Source organism: Hylobates moloch, unplaced genomic scaffold (genome assembly GCF_009828535.3).
Source record: "Hylobates moloch isolate HMO894 unplaced genomic scaffold, HMol_V3 SCAFFOLD_172, whole genome shotgun sequence".
Taxonomy (NCBI): Eukaryota; Metazoa; Chordata; class Mammalia; order Primates; family Hylobatidae; genus Hylobates; species Hylobates moloch.
In genome coordinates, this window is record NW_026652447.1 from 11,917 (window position 1) to 35,768 (window position 23,852).

Genomic DNA, 23,852 nt, shown 5'->3' on the forward strand with positions numbered 1-23,852 from the left:
AAAAAAAAAAAAAAAAAAAAAAAAAAGAAACCCCACCTCTACTAAAAATACAAAAAAATTAACCGGGCATGGTGACTCGCGCCTGTAGTCCCAGCTACTCAGGAGACTGAGGCAAGTGATTCACTTGAACCCAAGAGGCGGAGGTTGCGGTGAGCCGAGATTGCTCCACTGCACTCCAATCTGGGCACAGAGCAAGACTGTGTCTCAAAAACAAAAACAACAACAACAACAAAAAATTCCTGGCCTGGCGTAGTGGTTCATGCCTGTAATCCCAGCACTTTGGGAGGCTGAGGCAGGAGGATCACCTGAGTTCAGCAGTTCCAGACCAGCCTGGCCAACATGGTGAAATCCCATCTCTATTAAAAATACAAAATTAGCCTGGTGTAGTGGCGGGCGCCTGTAATCCCAGGTACTCAGGAGACTAAGGCAGGAGAATCGCTTGAACCCAGGAGGCAGAGGCTGCAGTGAGCTGAGATTACAGCATTGTACTGCAGCCTAGATCATGCCATTGCACTACAGCCTGGGCGACAAGAGTAAAAACTCTGTCACAAAAAAAAAAAAAAAAAAAAATTCCTGTGGGGAAGGCCTTCTACATAAAGGTCGTCAACTTGAGACTGGAAAAAAGGGGTGGACCTTTGGCTTTTACAGCTTGAGCTATAAAGACAAAAAGAAAAAAGGGTATCATTTAAACATAATATGTAGAAAAGAATAATTATTGAATCTGTATTGCTCTTTAATTTTTATAATTTGATCTTTACTTCTGTTATTGTAATTAAGTCCAAAGAAAAATATTATGAGTAAAATAAAAACACCACCAAAAATGCTAATGTTCTGTTCATCAAAGTCTGCAGTGAAATATCCCATTACAGATAGGTGCAGTGACTCACACCTGTAATCCCAGCACTTTGGGAGGCTAAGAAATGTGAATCAACTGAGGTCAGGAGTTTGAGACCAGCCTGGCAAACGTGGTGAATCCACGTCTCTACTAAAAATAAAAACGTAGCCAGGCAAGGTGGCAGGCGCCTGTAATCCCAGCTATTCGGGAGGCTGAGGCAGGAGAATTGCTTGAACCCAGAAGGCGGAGGCTGCAGTGAGCTGAGTTCACAGCATTGTACTCTAGCCTAGGCAACAAGAGCAAAACTCCATCTCCAAAAAAAAAAAAAGTACGAGAATTGTGGAGCTGATGGAGCTGAGTCCTACTCATTGTATTTACTTTCCTAAAATAAAACAACATTATAAAAAACATATGACCGGGCACAGTGGCTCACGCCTGTAATCCCAACACTTTGGGAGGCCAAGGTGGGCAGCTCACCTGAGGTCAGGAGTTTGAGACCAGCCTGGCCAACATGGTGAAACCCCAACTCTACTACAAATACAAAATTAGGCAGACCTGGTGGCAGGTGCCTGTGATGCCAGCTACTTGGGAGGCTGAGGCAGGGAGAATTGCCTGAACCTGGGAGATGGATGTTGCAGTGAGCTGAGATCACGCCACTGCACTCCAGCGTGGACGACAGAGCAAGACTCAATCTCAAAAAAAAAGAAAAGAAAAGAAAAGCTAGCAGGTGCCATTTGCTATGGGGAGACTAGGGATATGATCTTGCTGCAATCCTTCCATTTTAGTAAATCTAAACAGTGTGATTCCATTGTGTTTTGTCCCCACTTCACTCCAGAGGCAAAACAAGTAAGAAAACCAATTCTATTTCTATTTCTTTCAAAACACATCTAAACAATTAAGAGATGATATGCACGGCTCCATACTCCAAAAGGAAACGTTCTTGTGTCCTGGGTATCACGGACATTTCATGAATGCTTGTTCAGGTGACTGGTGTAGACTTCAATAATAACCTGTTCAATGTATTATGCCAGATAAATCTTGCATTTCAAAAGTAGGCCAAATTTTGTTCTTTTAGTTCTGTCTACCCATAAATGTAATATTTACATGTATTTATAATGGGTTAAAAAAAGAAAACGAGTTCACTGTTTTAGAGAGTATTATAATTTTGACAAATGAGGCCAGGCAGGGTAGCTCTGGCCTGTAATCCCAGCACTTTGGGAGGCTGAGATGAGTGGATCATCTGAGGTTGGGAGTTTCCGACTAGCCTGACAAACATGGAGAAACCCCACCTCTATTAAAAATACAAAATTATCCAGGTGTGGTAGCGCATGCCTGTAATCTCAGCTACTCAGTAAGCTGAGGCAGGAGAATTGCTTGAACACAGGAGGCAGAGGTTGCGGTGAGCCTAGATCACGCCATTGCACTCTAGCCTGGGCAACAAGAGCAAAACTCCATCTCAAAAATAAAAAAAAAATTTAAAAAAAAAAAAGAATTTTGACAACATGAATTCTCCTGACCTGGAACATAATTAATAGTTACAGGCATATTATTTCATGTGGAAGGTACCATTTTAAAAAAACAATGTCAAGCATTAAATAATTATTGCACATAATCTTTTTTTTTTTTTTTTTTTTTTGAGATGGAGTCTCACTCTGTCGCCCAGGTTGGAGTGCAGTGGCGGGATCTCAGCTCACTGCAAGCTCTGCTGCCCAGGTTCATGCCATTCTCCTGCCTCAGCCTCCCGAGTTGCTAGGACTACAGGCGCCTACCACCATGCCCGTTTAAGTTTTTGTATTTTTAGTAGAGATGGGGTTTCATCCTGTTAGTCAGGATGGTCTCGATCTCCTGACCTCACGATCCACCCGCCTCAGCCTCCCAGAGTGCTGGGATTACAGGTGTGAGCCACCACGGCCGGCCCGCACATAATCTTCTAATCTGACTTAAGACTGAAGACCTACCTCTTGAAGCTGGTTTATCAAGCTGTAAATCTTCACGTCTTAAATTCATAAGTTCATGTCTGAAAGGTGAGACTACTTAATATTCACTAGGCAATATTCAGCAAAGTAACATCCACTAGTACATATTTAACACTGAATCACCACGGGTGGTTTTGAAAAGACAGGCTGGGCACGATCGCTCACACCTGTAATCCCAGCACTTTGGGAGGCCGAGACTGGCAGATCACAAGGTCAGGAGTTCTAGACCAGCCTGGCCAACATGGTAAAACACTGTCTCTACTAAAAATACAAAAATGAGCTGTGTGTGGTGGCAGATGCCTGTAATCCCAACTACTCGGGAGGCTGAAGCAAGAGAATTGCTTGAACCCAGGAGGTGGAGGCTGCAGTGAGCCAAGGTCATGCCACTGCACTCCAACCTGAGTGACAGAGCAAGACTCCATCTCGGGGGAAAAAAAAAAATTAAGAAAAGACAATCTGGATGTTTGAGCGCAACTAAACCTTCATTTGAGGTTTCTACAGAGTAACAAAACAAAATAATAATTGTAAACTGTCTCATAAGGTGATTCATGGAGCATGTGTCCTCACAAGTGACCTACTTTACAACCTACAGGTCTTTGAAGCAGATTACAAAAATCTTAAATGGGATCCTTTACTATCACATTGCATTCAAGACTATCTTCCACTACACATCTAGAAAAACAATCATATATTCCCATATATGCTATAAAAATCTCAGGCCTAAAAGCAAGACATGGATACTATTATTTTTAGCAATAAGTAGCAGAAAATTGTGAAAGAAAATGTCAGTTGCATGCCAGTCAGGTGCAGGCAGTGTTCATGTTTCAAAAGGTAACACTGGCATGACTGACTCAATGTTGGACCCAGACAAATTAAAAAGTGGTAGATAAAAATACATATAATACACCGGGCACGGTGGCTCAAGTCTGTAATCCCAGCACTTTGGGAGTCCGAGGCGGGTGGATCACAAGCTCAGGAGTTCAAGACCAGCCTGGCCAATAATGGCAAAACCCCGTCTCTGTTAAAAATACAAAAATCAGCTGGGCATGCTGGTAGGCACCTGTACTCCTCAGCCTCCCGAGTAGCTGGGAGTAGCTGGGAGAATTGCTTAAAGCTGGGAGGTGCAGGTTGCAGTGAGCCAAGATTGTGCCACTGCCCTCCAGCCTGGGCGACAGAGCAAGACTGTCTCAAAACAACAACAACAAAAAACATAAAATAACTCAAACAATTAAATATAGCCCTAGTGGTGAATGAATATTTGTCAACAATAACAAAGATATATTACTAAGAACAGAGATAGGAGTCCAACAAGAACCCAAGAGTCTTACTTTTTAATCACAAAACGAATCCTTTCCTTTGCAAGGAATTCCATAAGTAGATAGCCTTCTTAAAAAAGATTCCTGGTGGGGTGAGGTGGTTCACGCCTGTAATCCCAGCACTTTGGGAGGCTGAAGCGGGAGGATCACCTGAGGTCAGGAGTTTGAGACCCGCCTGGCCAACATGGTGAAACCCCAACTCTACTAAAAATACAAAAATTAGGCAGACATGGTGGTGGGTGCCTGTAATCACAGCTACTCAGGAGGCTGAGCTAGGAGAATTGCTTGAACCTGGGAGGCAGATGTTGCAGTGAGCCGAGATCACACCATTGCACTCCACCGTGGGCAGTAAGAGCGAAACTCTCGCTCAAAAAAAAAAAAAGAGAAATATCCCATTGCCTTAAGGCAATGTAGACACAGCCAGACTTTCTACAAAAATCTGAACCACATTATAAAGCCAAAAAAAATCACCATCTAATTTTATTTAATACATACAATACTAAATGGAAGAGGTAATATTTTCAAAACATAAACATTAGTGTAACCTTATTGGACTTTTACAAATAATTTTTTAAATAACAGAAGCAGAAGATTCTTGTGAACTGCAACATTTCAGCAAGCATTTATTTACTCAAGATTAAAATAATACAACAGCTATAAAAAGTCAAGAGCTGGCCAGGCATGGTGGCTCACGCCTGTAACCCCAGCACTTTGTGAGGCCGAGGAAGGTTGATCACCTGAGGTCAGGAGTTCCAGACCAGCATGGCCAACATGGTGAAACCCCGTATCTACTAAAAATACAAAAATTAGCAGGGCGAGGTGGCACTCGCCTGTAGTTCCAGCTACTAGGGAGGCTGAGGTGAGAGGATCGCTTGAACCTGAGAGGTGGAGGTTGCAGTGAGCTGAGATGGTGCCACTGCACTCCAGCCTGGGTGACAGAGCAAGACTCTCTCTCAAAGAAAAAAAAAGTCAAGAGCATGGGAAGTATTAAAATCAAACATAATCAACGGTCTCCCATCAGAACAGCTCCATTTTTTTGCTATCATTATGTGTTCATGTCTATTTGCTAAACATTGATATCTGTACTAAAGTTTCAAGTATACCATATAACACATTAGTGCTGACTTAGGTTTAATATCCTTTGCTGTACACTAAACTTCAGTATTATACTTATATATCACAACAAAACTATCTTTCCCTAAGGTAATTACCATTAATATTGCATTAAAATTATGAAATGTGAAGACTTTTTATAATTTCACAACAGCTGAACATTATTGTCTTTAAACAAAATAATCTAATAAATCACCATCACAACAAAGGCCCCACAACATAATCTGTATCACCTTATAAAAAGCACTGACATTTATAAAATTGTCATAGTCAATTAATAAAACTGTAATAGCAAATTATTTTTACTCAGAATAGTACTAAACTAACAATATAATAAAAACATAGGCCAGGTGTGGTGGCTCACGCCTATAATCCCAGCACTTTGGGAGGCAGGTGGATCACTTGAGGTTAGGAGTTCAAGAACAGCCTGGCCTGCAAGACAAAACTCTGTCTCTACTAAAAATACAAAAATTAGCTGGGTGTGGTGGTGCACGCCTGTAATCCCAGCTACTTGGGAGGCTGAGGCAGCAGAATTTCTTGAACCCGGGAGGCAGAGGTTGCAGTGAGCCCAGATAGTACCACTGCACTCCAGCCTGGCTGACAGAGCAAGATTCTGTCTCAATCAACCAACCAATAAAAACATAAGAAGGAAACATTTACTATGTATTTATAAGCCCGGTATTATGTAAAGCACTTTACTATCTTATCAAATCTTCGGGATAGATATTCAGTTCTCATGAACACAAAAGGATATTAAGGCTCAGAAAGGAGAAGAGATGTGGCCAGGCTGTGTCCCCAGAGCCTATGATGTTACCACTAGGTTACAGTGCTTCCAAATAGCACGTTATGAGGTTTTTGCTTTAAAATGAACCAATAAAAAACAAAGGCAAAAAAGGCGTACGCTATTAAAAAGTGGAAGAAACACTAAAAGAACCTTAAGCTCATAACTAAAAATATTATGGAAGTTATTGAATTCATTAGTAAATTTACTCTAATTCTAGACTTTCATTGAGGGGTAGGTTATATTACTCATGACGAAGAAAAAATGTTCAAGTATATTAACATAAACACCATCAATATGGTTTATCACGTTTAAATGTTCACTTAAAGCACTTCAGTTAAAATTGTGCATGTCATACAATTCTATAGCTTGCTAGTAGATTGCAAAATAAATAGTCATACAAATAAAAACGGCAAAACACATGATTTTTTTCACTGGTTGTTGCTATTTTTAGGTGAGCATTTACTATATACCATCAGAGAGATGATAACAAATTGCTAATTCCTTTCATCATTATATAAAGGTGGCTTTAGGATAGAATAGGATAAGGGAAAAGAAGAATTTGAAATCTAACGTCAACTCAGCGATGCATCAAGATAAAAGTAGAAATAATAGGGGCATCTTGGTGAATACCGAATTTTTTTTCCAGACAGAATTTTGCTCTTGTTGCCCAGGCTAGAGTGCAGTGGCGCCATCTTGCCTCACTGCAACCTCTGCCTCCTGGGTTCAAGCAATGCTCCTGCCTCGGCCTCCCAAGTAGCTGGGACTAAAGGCATGCGCCACCACGCCTGGATAATTTTGCATTTTCAGTAGGTCAGACTGGTCTCGAACTCCCACCTCAGGTGATCTGCCTGCCTCGGTCTCCCAAAGTGCTGGGATTACAGGTGTGAGCCACTGTGCCCGGCCGAATAACGAATTTAACATAGCAGATTGAGAGAAACATATTTCTCTTTAAAAAAATATTATTTGGCTGGGCATGGTGGCTCGTGCCTATAATCCCAGCACTTTGGGTGGCTGAGGTGGGTGGATCACAAGGTCTAGAGTTCAAGACCAGCCTGGCCAAGATCGTGAAACCTTGTCTCACCTAAAAATACAAAAATTAGTGGGGCATGGTGGCGGGCACCTATAATCCCACCTGCTCGGTAGGCTGAGGCAGAGAATTGCTTGAACCTGGCAGACGGAGGTTGCAGTGAACTGAGATCACGCCACTGCACTCCAGCCACGGTGACAGAGCGAGACTCCATCTCAAAAAAAAAAAAATATATATATATATGTATAAAGAGAATATATACATATACGTATATATAAAGTATATATATGTATATATAGTATATATACACACACGTATAGTGTATATACACACACGTATATATATAGTGTATATACACACACATATATACTATATATACACACGTATATATAGTATATATACACACACACATATATATAGTATATACACACACATATATATAGTATATACATACACTATATATAGTATATGTGTGTGTGTATATATATATATTTTTTCTATCAAATCCCTAAGATCCAGGGCTTTGCAATAAATATGTAAATAAATCCCAAATATCCACACTGAAAGTATAAAAGAAATGCTATTTGATAATTAGAGAAATACAACTTTTCCTTAGCTTTCTAGTAATCTAGAAACAAAGAAAGTTTCTAATATTTAGACAGACACTACAAAGTACCTTACAAGGAAAGACATGTAAGGATGGCATGACTCACCAGCAGCCCTGGGCTTGTCCACAGTACCCCCATGATGAAACAGCAACTCCATTGTGTAAATGCTCATGAACAAACTATTACAGGACTTTTCCAGTTTAGACACACCATATTTTCTTTCAGACAATTCTTCAACTTGTTTACGTAGATCAGTGATACGATTATTCCATTTCTCTGAAAACTGACCAAAAGTTGATTCTCCATAATACATTCCTATATCAGAGCAGCAACAACATATAATGACATATTTCCTGTATTTTACATCCTAACAGACCATATCATTTTACTGCTTTCAAAAAAAATTTTCCCCTTTGTGGTGGTTCTTAGAATTAGTTTAATGGGAGACTATAAGAGAAGTTTTAAAGTTTAATACCTCTTTTTAGCCTTTTAATTTATGAAAAGCAGGAGGGCAGAAAAGATCAATCAAATTAAACATGACAACAGGGAGGCCACAATGAGGAGGTCTCCAGGGGTCTTTTAGCAAACTTCCTAAAACATGTCTCAGCTGTGTGGAAATAAGATTTTACAGTGGCGGTGGTGCAGGCCTGTAATCCTAGCACTTCGGGGCAGAGGCAGGGCAGATCGCTTTGAGCCAAGGGCAACAGGCAGGGGGAAAACCCCCTGCCCTCCCCCACCCCCCAGTCCCACCCCTGTCTCTACCAAAAATACAAAACTTAGCCAGGCGTAGTGGCAGGCGCCCGCAGTCTCAGCTACTCGGGAAGCTGAGGCAGGAGAATTCCTTGAACCCAGGAGGCAGATGTTGCAGTGGGCTGAGACTGCGCCACTGCCAGCCTGGATGATAGAACAAGACTCCGTCTCAAAAAATAAAAAACAAAAACACAAGGTTAAGAGGAACCCCAGACCTGACAGACACGAGTTTAACAGGGGCCCCAAAGCAAAAAATCCCAACCCTTTTTCTCCCAATCATTGAAACACCAGGAGGGTGTTAATAGTTTTGCAGCCTAGCTGTAGTAGGCTGATGCCCCCAAGATGCCCACATCATAATCCCCAGAACCGGTGAACATGACCCTATATGGCAAAAGGGGCTTCGCAAGTATAATGAAGTTAAGAGTCTTTGGCCAGCTTGTCCCCGCAGGGTTTATGTAGTCACCTGGATCTTTATAAGAGCAGAGCAGGTGATGGAGAATGGTGGGAGGTATAGTGATGAAAGCAGGAAACTCAAGTCATTCGAGAAGGGCAGCACAAGCTGAGGAGTACAGGCCGCCTCCAAGGGCCAGGAAACAGATTCTCCCGCGGAGCCTGGTAAGGCACTGACTCTGCTCCCATCTTGACTCAGTGGGACTGACTTTAGAATTCTGGCCTTCAGAACTGTAAGGGAATATCTCTGTGCTGTTTTAAGCCACTAAGTGTGTAGTAATCTGTTGCAGCAGCAACGAGGAACTAGTATTGTAGTGAAGCCTCAAAATTCACCTGAAGGGGCCAGGCGCAGTGGCTCACGCCTGTCATCCCGGCACTTTGGGAAGCCGAGGTGGGCAGATCACTTCAGGTCAGGAGTTCCAGACCAGCCTGGCCAACATGGTGAAACCCCGTCTCTACAAAAAATACAAAAATTAGCCAGGTGTGATGGTGCATGCCTGTAATCTCAGCTACTCAGGAGGCTGAGACATGGGAATTGCTTGAACCCGGTGGGGGCGGGCAAAGGTTGCAGTGAGCAGAGATTGCACCACTGCCCTCCAGCCTGGGTGACAGAGTGAGACTGCGTTAAAAAAAAAAAAAAAAAAACCCACCTGAAGAAGGTTTCCAGTTCTGCCAGCAGTCCCCCACCCAACCCCCAGAAGCAGACATTCCTTTGCTGTGGGCCATGGACAGGCAGAAGGAAGCGCCTCATGGCAGAGGCCTACCCAGGAGAAACCCAAGGGAAGGCACTGCCGGGCCAGCCCCTCTGCCAAGGCCATTTTCTTTTTTCTTTTTTTTTTGAGACACAGTTTCACTCTGTCTCCCAGGCTGGAGTGCAGTGGCACGATCTCGGCTCACTTCAACCTCTAACTCTCCAGTTCAAACCATTCTCCTGCCTCAGCCTCCCGAATAGCAGGGATTATAGGAGCGTAGCATACCTAGCTAAGTTTTTTATTTTTAGTAGAGATACGGTTTTGCCATGTTGCCTAGGCTGGACTCGAACTCCTGGCCTCAAGTGATCCACCTGTCTCAGCCTCCCAAAGTGCTGGGATTACAGGCGTGAGCCACCGCACCCAGCACTCGTCAAGGTCTTTGATGGCAGGTTTTTCCAGGTGATCAGTCCTTGTCTAGTCTGGCTCTGTCACACTCTCCCTCTCACCAAGTTCGAACCCCTAGCTAGTTTTCAGAAGAGGAGAGGGTGTACCCACCAAGTTCGAAGCCCTAGCTAGTTTTCAGAGGAGGAGAGGGTGTACCCACCAAGTTCGAAGCCCTAGCTAGTTTTCAGAGGAGGAGAGTGTGTACCCCAATCCCAGCTTGGTATGGTTCAGATCTGTATTTAACTCATGAAGCCTGGCTGCTCCCCAGGCCCTGGAGAAAAAAAGGGTCTCACTGTAGGTATGATACAGGACAGGCTTGTCCCCAGGACCGTGTAAGAGGGAAGCCCAGTGTCCCACAAACTTGGCAGGGCTGGGGAAGGGAAAGTGTTATGGTAGCCCCAAGTCTAAAAAGAGGCAGCAGAGGGAGCAGGACAGTGCTCCCATGGAACTCCTGCCGCTGCCTGAGTGAGGTGAGGGAAGAGTGCACCCACCCACTGACGTCGGGGGCAGAGAGGCGCGCTTCCAGCGCGGCTTTTCCCGCTTTTTGCCATGTTACTCTGATTCCCTCCAGGTGAGCCCGCCCATTTTGGGCCCAGGGTTGCCGCTAGGGCCTGTACCCAAATGCAGCCCCCCATGGCCATGGCCCCAGGAGTGGGGCAGAGCTGGGAGGAGTCCTGGACAGAGGAGACGCAAGGGCAGGAAGGAATGGGCCTCAAACTCCAGGAGGGGGCCCTTCTCATGGGTCCTGTTTTCTGGCCTCTCCTCGCTTACCCCTGGGCTGATCACCCTGGGAAGAAATGAGCCAACGTTTCTCACCCTCAAGTCCGAGGGGCTCAATTACCAGGCCCTTAGGGAGGTGTCAGCCCCCTGAAACGATGCAAGGTGCCCGGCCTAATTTTTATATTTTTAGTAGAGATGGGGTTTCACCATGTTGGTCTTGAGTTCCTGACTTCAAGTGATCGGCCTGCCTAGGGCACCCAAAATGTTGGCATTACAGGCGTGAGCGAACGCGCTCGGCCAGGCCTATTTATTTAAGCCTATACATTTTGCACTTGTTAAAAGTATTTGAACATACAATTCTGTTTTCTTTAAGCAGTCCCTCCCTGTTGCACATTTGGATAGTTTTTTTACTTTTTTAGACAGGTTTACCTCAGTCTCGCAGGCTGGAGTGCTGTGATGGGATCATAGCTCATTGCAGCCTTGAACCTTGGGGTTCAAGTATCTGGGAAGCTGAGGTGGGACTACAGAGATGGGGTCGCGCCATGTTGCCCAGGCTGCTCTTTAACTCCTGGACTGAAGGGATCCTTCCACCTCGGCGCCCGGATATAGTTTTCTAGTTTTGACCCACAGAAACACCGTGCTGGGTCAGTTTGTCAACTACCCTTCTCCAGCCAGCAACACACAGAACATGGCGGGGAAGTCGCGGAAGTCGCGGTTACCAGGCACCACTCTGAAGACAAAACAGCCCAGCTCCAGGCACTGTAGCGTCACTGTGATGTCGCGGAAGGCTTGGCGCTACTACGTCGCCGAGGGCCCGCGCCTGTGACGTCAGCGAAGGTGCGCCCCAGTGACGTCGGAGACCCGCCCTTCACGTGGAACCAATCGGAACTCGAGGAGCGGCTGCTGGGTCCTCCAGGAGCGCGCATGCGCAGACGCGTGGCTACAGCTGGCCGGTCAGTGTCCGCAGGCTCCGACCCGGCCGCCAACACCGGTAAGCTACAAGGAGGAGCTTTACCACTGCCTGTGTTGCTACTACCGGCGCGACTTCCCAGCCTGCAGCGTAGGGTGCAGCAAGGTCCTGACGCTGAGCGAGCAGGCGCTGCACACCAAGTGGTTGTCGCCTGGCGGGCACAAACAGAAGTCGGGGAAAAGCTCCTCAATGGCCACTGCAAGCCCGCTAGCTCCGGCTGCAGCGGTTGCCGCACACTCGCCTCACCTGAGCCTGGGTACGTGCGCCCCCCAACACCTCCTCCAGCCAGGTCCCGGGGACCCCGCAGGGTCCCCCGCCGCCCGGCGCCGCTCATCCTGGGCAGGCTCGGCCCCCTCTGAGGCTGCCCCGCATTAGGGAGCTGAACCCCCCATCTTGACATCTGATGTCCATTGCAACAACATTAAAGCCTTTGGAACTTTGTAGCGGGGGTAAAAGGGGCTAGGAAATGAAGAAAACATCTTTTTTAAAATATAAGCGATCGGGCCGGGCGCAGTGGTTCACGCCTGTAATCCCAGCACTTTGGGAGGCCGAGGCGGGTGGATCACGAGGTCAGGAATTCAAGACCATCCTGGCCAGCATGGTGAAATCCCGTCTCTACCAAAAATACAAAAATTAGCCGGGCGTGGTGGCGGGCACCTGTAATACCAGCTACTCGGGAGGCAGAGGCAGAGAATTGCTTGAACCCGGGAGGCGGAGGTTGCAGTGAGGCGAGATCGCGCCACTGCACTCCAGCCTGGGCGACAGAGCGAGACTCTGTCTAAAAAAAAAAAAAAAAAATTGGTATTCTGATGTATATTGCACAGTGTGTCAACCTCAAATAATCAAAAGGGTCAGAATCTAAAGGGAGTTTATTCATGCACAGAGTTTAAGGAGGGCCACCTGGAAAGCACAGATACCGAAGAGTGGAAGACAGTGTTCCAAGGCTTAGAAGTTTGGGATCACTTGCATAGACAAAGTTTAGGGAAGCTTAGCAGAATTTCAGCATCTCTCCGTTTAAGGCTTAATACATAGTTAAAACAATCTGATTGGTCCAGGTAGTCTTTCTTTCACTCTGTCACCCAGGCTGGAGTGCAGTGGTGCAATCGTAACTCATTACATCCTCAGCCTCCCTGGCTCAAGCGATCCTCCCACCTGGGCATCCCTAGTAGCTGGGACTACAGGCATGCACCAACACACCTGACTAATTTTTGTATTTTTTGTAGAGACAGGGTTTCACCACATTGCCCAGGCCAGTCTCAAATTCCTGGGCATAAGCAGTCTGCTCACCTCGGCCTCCCAAGCATGCCTGTACTGGGATTACAGGCATGAGCGACTGCACCCAGACGAGGTGGTCTTTTTTCCGGGAAAGGTGTATTTAACCTTCTACACTGAAGATGTAAGTCATGGGGTCTTTTGTGCCATCTGGTGTGAGTTAGGTACAGAACAATAAAGGAGGCGGTTAATCTGTAACAAAGATAAGTGATTGTAAGGAGAGGAGGACTAGTCTCTGGTCTCTCATAGTCATTTGCAGAATGAAAATAATAAGGAAGGAATAAATTACAATTTAAGAAGCAGAAGTTACAAACATGCTATGTGACTCGGTCAGGGTGTAACTTCCCTCTTGGCATGATACATTTATAGAGGGTCCTGATACTTTTTTTTCTTTTATAGTCGCTAGATTCTCTGCACTGTTGATCCCACAACAATTCTTTGAGGTAGATGCTGCTATCCACTTTTTTTTGTTTGTTTTTGAGACAGACTCTTGCTCTGTCATCCGGGCTGGAGTGCAGTGGCGCCATCTTGCCTCACTGCAACCTCTGCCTCCTGGGTTCAAGCAATTCTCCAACCTCAGCCTCCCCAGTAGCTGGGATTACAGGTACCCACTACCATACCCGGCTAATTTTTGTGTTTTTAATAGAGACCAGGTTTCACTTTGTTGACCAGGCTGGTCTTGAACTCCTGACCTCAGATGATCCACCCGGCTTGGCCTCCCAAAGTGCTGGGATTACAGGCATGAGCCACTGTGCCCTGCCCACATTTTAGAAAATGGATTCTAAGGCACAGAGAGTTCAAGTACCTTTCCAAAAATGACACAGCTCCTAAAGTGCTAGGATTACAGGCATGAGCCACTGCTCCCAGCCTTTTAAATTCAATTTAAATTATAAATGTGATCACTATAGAAAATATGTGTATTATTTATCTGCTGCTATGTAACAAATTACTCCAGAACTAACGGCTTAAAATAAATACTTAGGGCCAGGCACAGTGTCTCATACCTATAATCCCAACACTTTCGGAGGCCGAGGTGGGCAGATCGCTCGAGTCCAGCAGTTTAAGATCAGCCTGAGCAACACAGTGAGACTCCATCTCTATAGAAAATGCAAACATTAGAGGATTTTGCATGTGTGTGCTTTTTCTGTTTACACATGTATGATATGAAACAGTTAAATGATGGAGAACTGTGTAACACATGGAGTGGGTGCAGTGGCTCATGTCTGTAATCCTAGCACTTTGGGAGGCCAATGTGGGAGGATCACTTGAGCCTAGGAGTTCCAGACCAGCTTGGGCAACATGGCGAAACTCTTTCTCTACAAAAAATTTTAAAAAGTAGCCAGCCGTGGCGGTGCACGCCTCTAGTTCCAGCTACTGAGGAGACTGAGGCAGGTGGATTACTTGATCCCAGGAGTTTACAACCAGCCTGGGCAGCATAGCAAGACTCCATCTCTACAAAAAATAAAACAATTAACTGGATGTGGTGGTACATACCTGTCGTCCCAGCTATTCGGGAGAATCGCTTGAGCCCAAGAAGTTGAGGCTGCAGTGGGCTGTGATTGCACCACTGAACTGGGCAACAGAGCAAGACCCTGTCTCTTAAAACAAAACATACCAAAAACTATGCAACACATGAAGGAAAGCTCCAATCACATCTTCCTCAGGCAACCACTAGTATTCCTAGTATCTACCCTTTGTATGTTTTTTTCTAGGTGCTAACTCGTGATGACTATTTTAAACAAATTATTCCGTGTTCTCACCTGGCTTTTTTTTTGTTTGTTTTTTTGAGACAGAATCTCACCCTGTTGCTCAAGCTGGAGTGCAGTAGCATGACTTCGCTCCAACCTCCACCTCCCAGGTTCAGCCGATTCAGTATGTGAAAACATTGATTTACAAAGCCAAAATATATCTTAGTTTTATTTTCTGTATGCCCTCAATGAGGTCGTCTCTATTTTTTTTTTTTTAACAGAGCCCGAGCTCTCACTATGTTGTTCAGGTTGGTCTTGAACTCCTGGCCTCAAGTGATCCTCCTGCCTTGGCCTCCCAAAGAGCTGGGATAACAGGGCTGAGCCACTGCGCCTGGCTGAGGTTCTCATTAAATGAAAATAAAGGCCAGGCGCAGTGGCTTATACCTGTAATCCCAGCCCTTTGGGAGTCTGAGGTGGGTGGATCACCTGAGTTCAGGAGTTTGAGACCAGCCTGACCAACATGGTGAAACCCCGTCTCTAGTAAAAATACAAAAAATTAGCGGGGTGTGGTGGCAGGCACCTGTAATCCCAGCTACTCGGGAGGCTAAGGCCAGAGAATAGCTTGAACCCGAGAGGCAGAGGTTGCAGTGAGCTGAGATTATGCCACTGCACTCCAGCCTGGGTGGGTGACAGAGTGAGACTCTGTCTCAAAATAAATACACGTCCACACCAGGCCAGGCTTGATGGCTCATTCCTATAATCCCAGCACTTTGGGAGACTGAGGTGGGTGGATGTCTTGACCCCTGGAGTTTTTTTTTTTTTTTTTTGAGACGGAGTCTCGCTCTCTCACCCAGGCTGGAGTGCAGTGGCGCGATCTCGGCTCACTGCAAGCTCCGCCTCCCAGGTTCATGCCATTCTCCTGCCTCAGCCTCTCCAAGTAGCTGGGACCACAGGCGCCCACCACCACGCCTGGCTAATTTTTTCTATTTTTAGTAGAGACGGAGTTTCACCTTGGTCTCAATCTCCTGACCTCGTGATCCACCCGACTCGGCCTCCCAAAGTGCTGGGATTACAAGCATGAGCCACTGCGCCCAGTCAACCCCTGGAGTTTGAGACCAGCCTAGGCAACATAGTGAGACCCTTGTCTCTACAAAACATAAAAAGTTAGCTGGGCGTTGGCCGGGCGCGGTGGCTCACGCTTGTAATCCCAGCACTTTGGGAGGCCGAGGCGGGCGGATCACGAGGTCAGGAGATCGAGACCACGGTGAAACCCCGTCTCTACTAAAAATACAAAAAATTAGCCGGGCGTGGTGGCGGGCGCCTGTAGTCCCAGCTACTCGGAGAGGCTGAGGCAGGAGAATGGCGTGAACCCGGGAGGCGGAGCTTGCAGTGAGCCGAGATTGCGCCACTGCACTCCAGCCTGGGCGACAGAGCGAGACTCCGTCTCAAAAGAAAAAAAAAAAAAAAAAGTTAGCTGGGCATGGTGGCTGGTACCTGTGGACCCAGCTACTTGGGAGGCTGAGGTGCGAGGATTGCTTGAGCCTGGGAGGTCAAGGCTGCAGTCAGCTATGATCGCACCACTGCACTCCAGCCTGGACAACAGAGTAAGACCTTGTCTCAAAAATACAAACACATGGCCGGGCACGATGGCTCACGCCTGTAATCCCAGCACTTTGGGAGGCTGAGGCAGGCAGATCACCTGAGGCCAGGAGTTCGAAACCAACCTGGCCAACATGGCGAAACCCTGTCTGTACTAAAAATACAAAAATAATTAGCCGGGTATGGTGGCACATGCCTGCAGTCTCAGCCACTTGGGAGGTTGAGGCAGGAGAATTGCTTGAACCCTGGAGCAGAGGTTGCACTGAGCCAAGATTGTGCCACACACACAAAAAAACATGAATATATATATCTATCTATATATATATAGATAGATAGATATACACATACACCTACATGCGTAAATACATACCACGCCAGGTTTGATGCCTGTCCTGAGTGCCCACCACACCCTGCCCCCAGCAGTCAGCTTGGCTACCATCCACCAACACTCCCCAAGCATGTTCTGACCTCTTAGGGACAGGAGTGGGCCATTTATCCCAGAATCCCCACATCATATCAGGCCTCTCCCTGCAGTTCCCTGGGAGGGCGGGAATTAACCAAATCATCCGTCGCAGGGTTCCTGCCACCTTCATTCCCAGCCCCCTCCCCAGATTCTTAACATTTTCCAGGCCCTGCACGTCTCAGTCCCCCACAAGCAGTGATCAAACCCCTACTGTGCCAAACCCAGGAGCCCAGAGCTCACAGATGCTGAGGAAGGGGAATCCCCAGATGGTTCACCCGAGGACAGCGAGCAGGTGCCTAGCTCAGCCACCCCTGGAGATTGTGGTCCCTGGAGACAAGGCACGGGGAATCTCTCTCCCTGGTGGAGGTGGGGAGCACAATCCTGGAGGGCCAGGGGCTGATGGGGACAGGGATGCCTTCTGCCATGGCGACCGCTGTGGGCCCTGACTGCCTGGAGGGGCAAGGCTGGGGCAGGGTGGCCCTGGACTTGGCTGACAGGTGTCATTTCCTGCTTCCCTTCACAGGTCAGACAAGGGAAGCATGTGTGAAGACTGCAGGCCAGGTGAGAAAGAACAGGGCCTGCTGTGTGTGTCGTGGGCCGGGAGGGCAACCACCAGCCTTGGGGAGGAGCTCAACTCAGCCTATGAGACTGGAGTGCTAATGAGCCTCCTCTGAGCAATAGAGTGAGATTCCATCTCGAATGAAAAAAAAAGAGAAAGAAAAGGACCCTTTTCTGTGGGGAGACTGGGCTGGGTGGTCCCTGAGGGACTGTGACGGGAGTATGACAGGCAGAAGACACCCGTGTCATTTGGAGTTTTGTCTTCAGACCCCTCACCAACCTCTGAGGAAATGACAGACTCAATGGCTGGGCATCTGCCATCGGAGGATTCTGACTGTGGAATGGAGATGCTGACAGGTAAGAAATGGAGCTGGGCTGGTGGTGCTTGGGACTCATCTCCCCAGGGAGCAAAGGGAAAGGGGTGGGCCAGGCAGGCCCCAGGCTTTTCTTGGTGTTGACCGCCTCTAGTAGAAGAAACTCAATATATGCCTGACCCCAATCCAAGGCTGGGTTCCTTTTGGAAACTCAAGTAGGCTCTATTTATTTATTTAGAGACTTTGGGCATTTCTCTTTATCTTTGTGTGTTTCTATATATATAAATATATATATATTTATATATATACATTTTGAGACAGAGTTTCACTCTTGTTGCCCAGGTTGGAGTGCAGTGGCGCGATCTTGGCTCACCATAACCTGTGCCTCCCTGGTTCAAGCGATTCTCCTGCCTCAGCCTCCTGAGTAGCTGGGATTACTGGCACACGCCACCATGCCTGGCTAATTTTTTAGTTTTCGTATAGACGGGCTTTTGCCATGTTGTTCAGGCTGGTCTCGACCTCCGGACCTCAGGTGATCCACCTGCCTCAGCCTCCCAAAGTGCTGGGATTGCAGGCGTGAGCCACCACGCACGACCATAGGCTGCATTTATAACAAGGCCCAGCATCCTTCCCAGGAGCCACCTGTTGGGAATAATTTGTCCATTTATCCAACAACTATTTATTGAGCATCTATTGTCCCATGTAAGGGGCTGGAGACAAAGCAGTGAACCAAGCAGAAGTCCCCATCTCCTGGAGCTCACATCCTCATGTGAAGAGATAGATGGATAGTAAGCAAATAAGTAAAATAGGCAGGCTAAGGTGGCTCATGCTTGTAATCCTAGCACTTTGGGAAGCCAAGGCGAGGGGATTATTTGAGGCGGGGAGTTCAAGATCAGCCTGGGCAACATAGAGAGACCCATCTCTTAAATTTTTTGACATGAAGCCTCACTCTGTCACCCAGGCTGGAGTGCAGTGGCACAATCTCAGCTCACTGCAACCTCCGCCTCCTGGGTTCAAGCAGTTCTCCTGCCTCAACCTCCTGAGTAGCTGGGATTACAGGTGCCTGCCACCACGCCTGGCTAATTTTTTTTGTATTTTTAGTAGACACGGGGTTTCACCATGATGGCCAGGCAGGTCTCGAACTCCTGACCTCTAATGATCCTCCTGCCTCAGCCTCCCAAAGTGCTAGGATCACAGGCGTGAGCCACCGCGCCCTGCCTCAACAAATATTTATTGAGCACCTACTGTGTACTAGGTCCTGTGTAAGGGGCTGGGGAAAAAGCAGTGGACCAAACAGGTGTCCCTACCTCCTGGGGTACACATCCTCGTGTGGAGAGATAAGCAGTAAGCAAATAAGTAAAATAGGCAGGACAAGGTGGCTCACACTTGTAGTTCCAGCACTTTGGGAGGCCAAGGCGAGGGGACTGCTTGAGGCCAGGAGTTCGAGACCAGACGGCAACATAGCAAGACTCCATCTCTACTGAAGAATTTTTTTTAATTGGCTGATGCAGTGGCTCACACCTATAATCTCAACACTTTGGGAGGCCAAAGCAGGAGGATCGCTTCAGCTCAGGAGCTTGCGGCTAGCCTGGGCAACATGGTGAAACCCTATCTCTACAAAAGGTACAAAAATTAGTTGGGCATGATGGTGCGTATCTGTAGTCCCAGCTACTTTGGGGGCTGAGATGGGAGCATTGATTGAGCCCAGGAGGATGAGGCTGTGGGGAGCCCTGATGGTGCCACTGAGCAAGACCTTGTCTTAAAATAAATAAATAGGTCAGACGCATTGGCTCACACCTGTAATTCACCACTTTGGGAGGCTGAGGTGGGCAGATCACTTGAGGTCAGGAGTTGAAAACCAGCCTGGCCAGCATGTTGAAACCGCATCTCTACTAAAAACACAACTAGCTGGGCGTGGTGGCACCTGTCTGTAATCCCAGCTACTCAGGAGGCTGAGGTAGGAGAATCACTTGAACCCAGGAGACACAGGTTGCAGTGAGCCAGGGTTTTGCCATTGCACTCTAGCCTGGGCGACAGAGGGAAACTATGCCTCAAAATAAATAAATAATAAATACATAAACAGATATATACATAGATAAAAATTAGACAGGCACGGTGGGACCTATGTTTAGTCACATCTACTCAGGAGGCTGAGGCAGGAGGATCCATTGAGACCAGGAGTTGGAGCCTGCAGTCGGCTATGATGGTGCCACTACACTCCAGTCTGGGAGCCACAGCAAGACACCATCTCAAAAAAAACAAAAATAGACTGGGCATGAAGACTGAAGACTGCGTAATCCCAGCACTTTGGGAGGCCGAGGCAGGCAGAGCACCTGAGGCCAGCAGTTCAAGATCAGCCTGGCCAACCTATTGAAACCCCATCTCTGCTAAAAAGACCAAAAACATTAGCTGGGCATGGTGGCAGGCACCTGCAGTCCCAGCTACTTGGGACGCTGAGACAGGAAAACCTCTTGAACCTTGGGAGGCAGAGTTTGCAGCCGAGATCACGCCACTGCACTCCAGCCAGGTCAACAGAGTGAAACTCTATCTCAAAAACAAAGAAAGAAAGAAACAAACAAAAATAGACAACAAGGAAGGATGCTTAGGATGTAACACTAAGAAAAAGAAAAATTGATTGTGCTTTGCTTACAACTGTGTTGCAAACGTAATCACTGTGGAAAAACGAGGGTAGAGCAAAACAGTAGCAGTGTGAGGCAAAATGATTTGCGTTTTTTATTCTCTAAATCAGTTATGATGCACTTCTAATACTTTGGTAATGAAGAAAAAAACTATGCTTTGTCTAGCACATGCTGGGCATGGCTAGACTTGACAGCAGTCTGTGGTGTAGCTATCCAGAGAGTTTGGTTGATGCCAAGCTCAGGCTTAGATGACAGCATGGCGTGGCAGCTAAGGAATTGACATGGCACCCGGCTAGGTTTCGCAGTGGCGTTAGAAAACACTGTGGAAGCCTCCGCGCAGCACTCACAGCCAGAGGCTGGGTGGCACTGCAGGGGCTGTGGGCCTTAGATGAGCACAGCACCATTGCTGTTTGTTTCACAGAGAAGACCACAGGCTAAGCCAGGCTCAGCCACCTCCCCAAGGTCACACAGCCTTGGGCTGGAACACGTTTCCCATGCAGAGCTCCTTCCCAGGCATCCCAGTCAAACCTGATGAATTAAGAAAATTCTGGCCAGGCGTGGTAGCTCATGCCTGTAATCCCAGCACTTTGGGAGGCCGAGGTGGGTGGATCACCTGAGGTCAGGAGTTCAAGACCAGCCTGGCCAACATGGCAAAACCCCATCTCTACTAAAAATACAAAATTAGCCTGGCATGGTGGTGCGCACCTGTATTCCCAGCTATTTGGGAGGCTGAGGTAGGAGAATCACTTGAACTCAGGAGGCGGAGGTTGCAGTGAGCCAAGATCGCACCATTGAACTCCAGCCTGAGTGACAAGAGCGAAACTCCATCTAGAAAAAAGAAAAAGAAAATTCTGATGGTGGTGCATGCCTGTAATCCCAGCTACTCAGGGCACTGAGGCAGGAGAATCACTTGAACCCAGGAGGCAGAGGTAGCACTGAGGTGAGACTGCACCACTGCACTGCAGCCTGGGTGACAGAGCGAGACTCTGTCTCAAAAAGAATAAAACAACAACAAAAAAGAAAATTCTGGGATGTCCAGGACCACCGTGGATTAAAGGATTTTGCATGTGTGTGCATTTTCTGTTTACACATGTATGATATGAAACAGTTAAATGATGGAGAACTGTGTAACACATGGAGCGGGTGCAGTGGCTCATGTCTGTAATCCTAGCACTTTGGGAGGCCAATGTGGGAGGATCGCTTGAGCCCAGGAGTTCGAGACCAGCTTGGGCAACATGGCGAAACCCTTTCTCTACAAAAAATTTTAAAAAGTAGCCAACCGTGGTGGTGCATGCCTCTAGTTCCAGCTACTGAGGAGACTGAGGTGGGTGGATCGCTTGATCGCTGGAGTTTACAACCAGCCTGGGCAGCAAAGCAAGACCTCATCTCTACAAAAAATAAAACAATTAACTGGATGTGGTGGTACATACCTGAAGTCCCAGCTATTCAGGAGGCTGAGGTGTGAGAATCTCTTGAGCCCAAGAGGTTGAGGCTGCAGTGGGCTGCGATTACACCACTGCACTCCAGCCTGGGCAACAGAGCAAGACCCTGTCTCTTGAAACAAAACAGAAAACTATGTAACACATGAAGGAAAAAGCTCCAATCACATCCTCCTAAGGCAACCACTAGTATTCCTAGTATCTACCCTTTGTATGTTTTTCTCTATGTGCTAACTCATGTGATGACTATTTTAAACAAATTGTCCCATGTTCTCACCTGGATTTTTTTTTTTTTTTTTTGAGATGGAATCTCACCCTGTTGCCCAGGCTGGACTGCAGTGGCATGACCTCACTGCAACCTCCACCTCCCAGGTTCATGAGATTGTCCTGTTTCGGCCTCCCGAGTAGCTGGGATTACAGGTACTCACCACCACACCCAGCCAATTTATATTTTTAGTAGACATGGGGTTTCCCCATGTTGGCCAGGCTGGTCTCGAACTCCTGGCCTCAAGTGATCCACCCACCTCGGACTCCCAAAGTGCTGGGATGACAAGCATGAGCCACCGTGCCTGGCTGAGGACTTTGTCTTGTTCCCACGTGTCCTTGGTGTCTACAACAGACTAGCGTGGGAGGTACATGCAAAATGATCTCAGCCTGCTTCTGTGTGAAGGCCAGGGTGGGCACCTGTATGGAATCGGGATCCCTGATCCCATTGGAGTGGGTGCCATGCTTCAGAGTTGGGGCACCCTGGCCCTCCATTCCCCAGCTATCTGGTCTGACGTCAGCAGTGCAAGGCTTAGGAGATGATGAACATGGCTTCCCGACATCCTCTGTTCTCTTTTAGACAAAGGCCTGAGTGAGGACCCATGGCCTGAGGAGAGGCCAGCCGAGGGTGAGGCACTGTCTACCCCCTACATTTTACACCCACCACCACCCCATGTCTCCTCCCCTGCCCTCCACCTACCCTTGGCCTCTGGGTCTCTTCCTTCTCTCCATCCCATCTCTCTCCAGCACCCTGGTTTGGGGATGGGAGTCCTGTGGGCTGCCTGAGGTGGGAGGAGATTTAAGGACATGTCTTCTAGAACCAGGAGGTACCTGGTCAGAGCTGCAAGCAGTTCCCACTGCTAAGGGAAATTACAAGGCTTTGTTTTTATTACATACCCTGCTGCTTTCCACAAAGGTTTTAAGACTGGGAACTGAGCCTCCTCTATCTGAACAAGTAGAATAGAGGCCTGATAGCACAAAATTGGCTTTGTGTCCAGCAGACACTCCCATTCTCAGGAACCTGAGAATTCCCTCCCTGCTGAGAATGGAAGTAGGACAGAGAGAGAGGGAGGCCAGCATGAGGGTGGGTCTGTTTCACCTCTGGAGTATCCTGGAATGGAATGAATGAGTGTCAAAGGAAAGAATTGTCACTTCCCCAAACCCAGCCTGGCAGGGGGAACCATGAAGTCTTAACACAGTTCTACTGCCACCTGGTGGCGGTGTGCTCAATTTGCAGGCTTAGTGTGTACCCAGTAGTTCTCAGTCACATGCTATACCTCAGTCACATAATCAGTCACATACCTAGAAAGACCCATGGTCACTCCTAGTCCACAGAACCTTCCAAATCTTCATTCAGGCTGGTGGTGCCCTAGATTTGATTTCACAAACAGGAATGTGAGCCCTGTCTGGCTCACAGGAATTGTGGACCTGTCTGTGTGTGCCATTTCTGAGGAAATAAGTTACCTACCGCCACCGCCTCAGCCCCAGCCTTCCCCCATTCGAAGATCCCACCACAGGGCCAATCTTGGTACCAGCAGAGCAGGAACATCAGCCGAGACGCTGCCACCAACGAGCCTCAACAGACTGCCTTTTGCCTTCCAGACAGTCAAGGTGACGTGATCCGACCCCTGTGGAAGCAGGTGGAGCTGCTCTTCAACACACGATATGGTGAGCAAGAAGTGGGACAGGGTTGGGGGCATCCCAGCCCCCTCCAGTGGCCCTGTTTGCAGAAGGGCTTTGGACCCATCCCCTTGCCAGCTCCCATCCCAGCTGCTCTCTGGGCAGGGACAAGGGAGGGAGGGAAGGGAGGAGCTGGGACCCTCCTTAAAAAAAAAATGGAATAAGATAAGATAACCTTAGTGGTTTTTCCGGCCCAAGGCGTGAGGTTCTTCCCCCCCCTTTTTTTTTTTTTTTTTTTTTGAGACTGAGTC

The 23,852-nt window shown here is 47.5% G+C and overlaps 1 protein-coding gene and 1 long non-coding RNA gene across 2 annotated transcripts in view; one reads left to right on the plus strand and one right to left on the minus strand.

Moving 5' to 3' along the window:
• Nucleotides 1-11,480, minus strand: part of LOC131382605 (uncharacterized) — a 21,422-nt gene extending 9,942 nt beyond the window's left edge. Inside the window, exons 1-3 of the long non-coding RNA XR_009212166.1 lie at nt 11,145-11,480; nt 7,765-7,942; nt 2,794-2,852 (exon numbers count right to left, since the gene is read on the minus strand). This is a non-coding gene — a long non-coding RNA (uncharacterized LOC131382605). The remainder of the gene's footprint in view (nt 1-2,793; nt 2,853-7,764; nt 7,943-11,144) is intronic.
• Nucleotides 11,481-11,639: 159 nt separating this feature from the next.
• The window catches only part of LOC116464094 (general transcription factor II-I repeat domain-containing protein 1-like), a 28,883-nt gene continuing 16,670 nt past the window's right edge, over nt 11,640-23,852 (plus strand). Inside the window, exons 1-5 of the mRNA XM_032754210.2 lie at nt 11,640-11,941; nt 17,231-17,268; nt 17,533-17,622; nt 22,502-22,549; nt 23,524-23,589. Of these exons, the coding sequence (XP_032610101.2) occupies nt 11,640-11,941; nt 17,231-17,268; nt 17,533-17,622; nt 22,502-22,549; nt 23,524-23,589 (544 nt within the window). The remainder of the gene's footprint in view (nt 11,942-17,230; nt 17,269-17,532; nt 17,623-22,501; nt 22,550-23,523; nt 23,590-23,852) is intronic.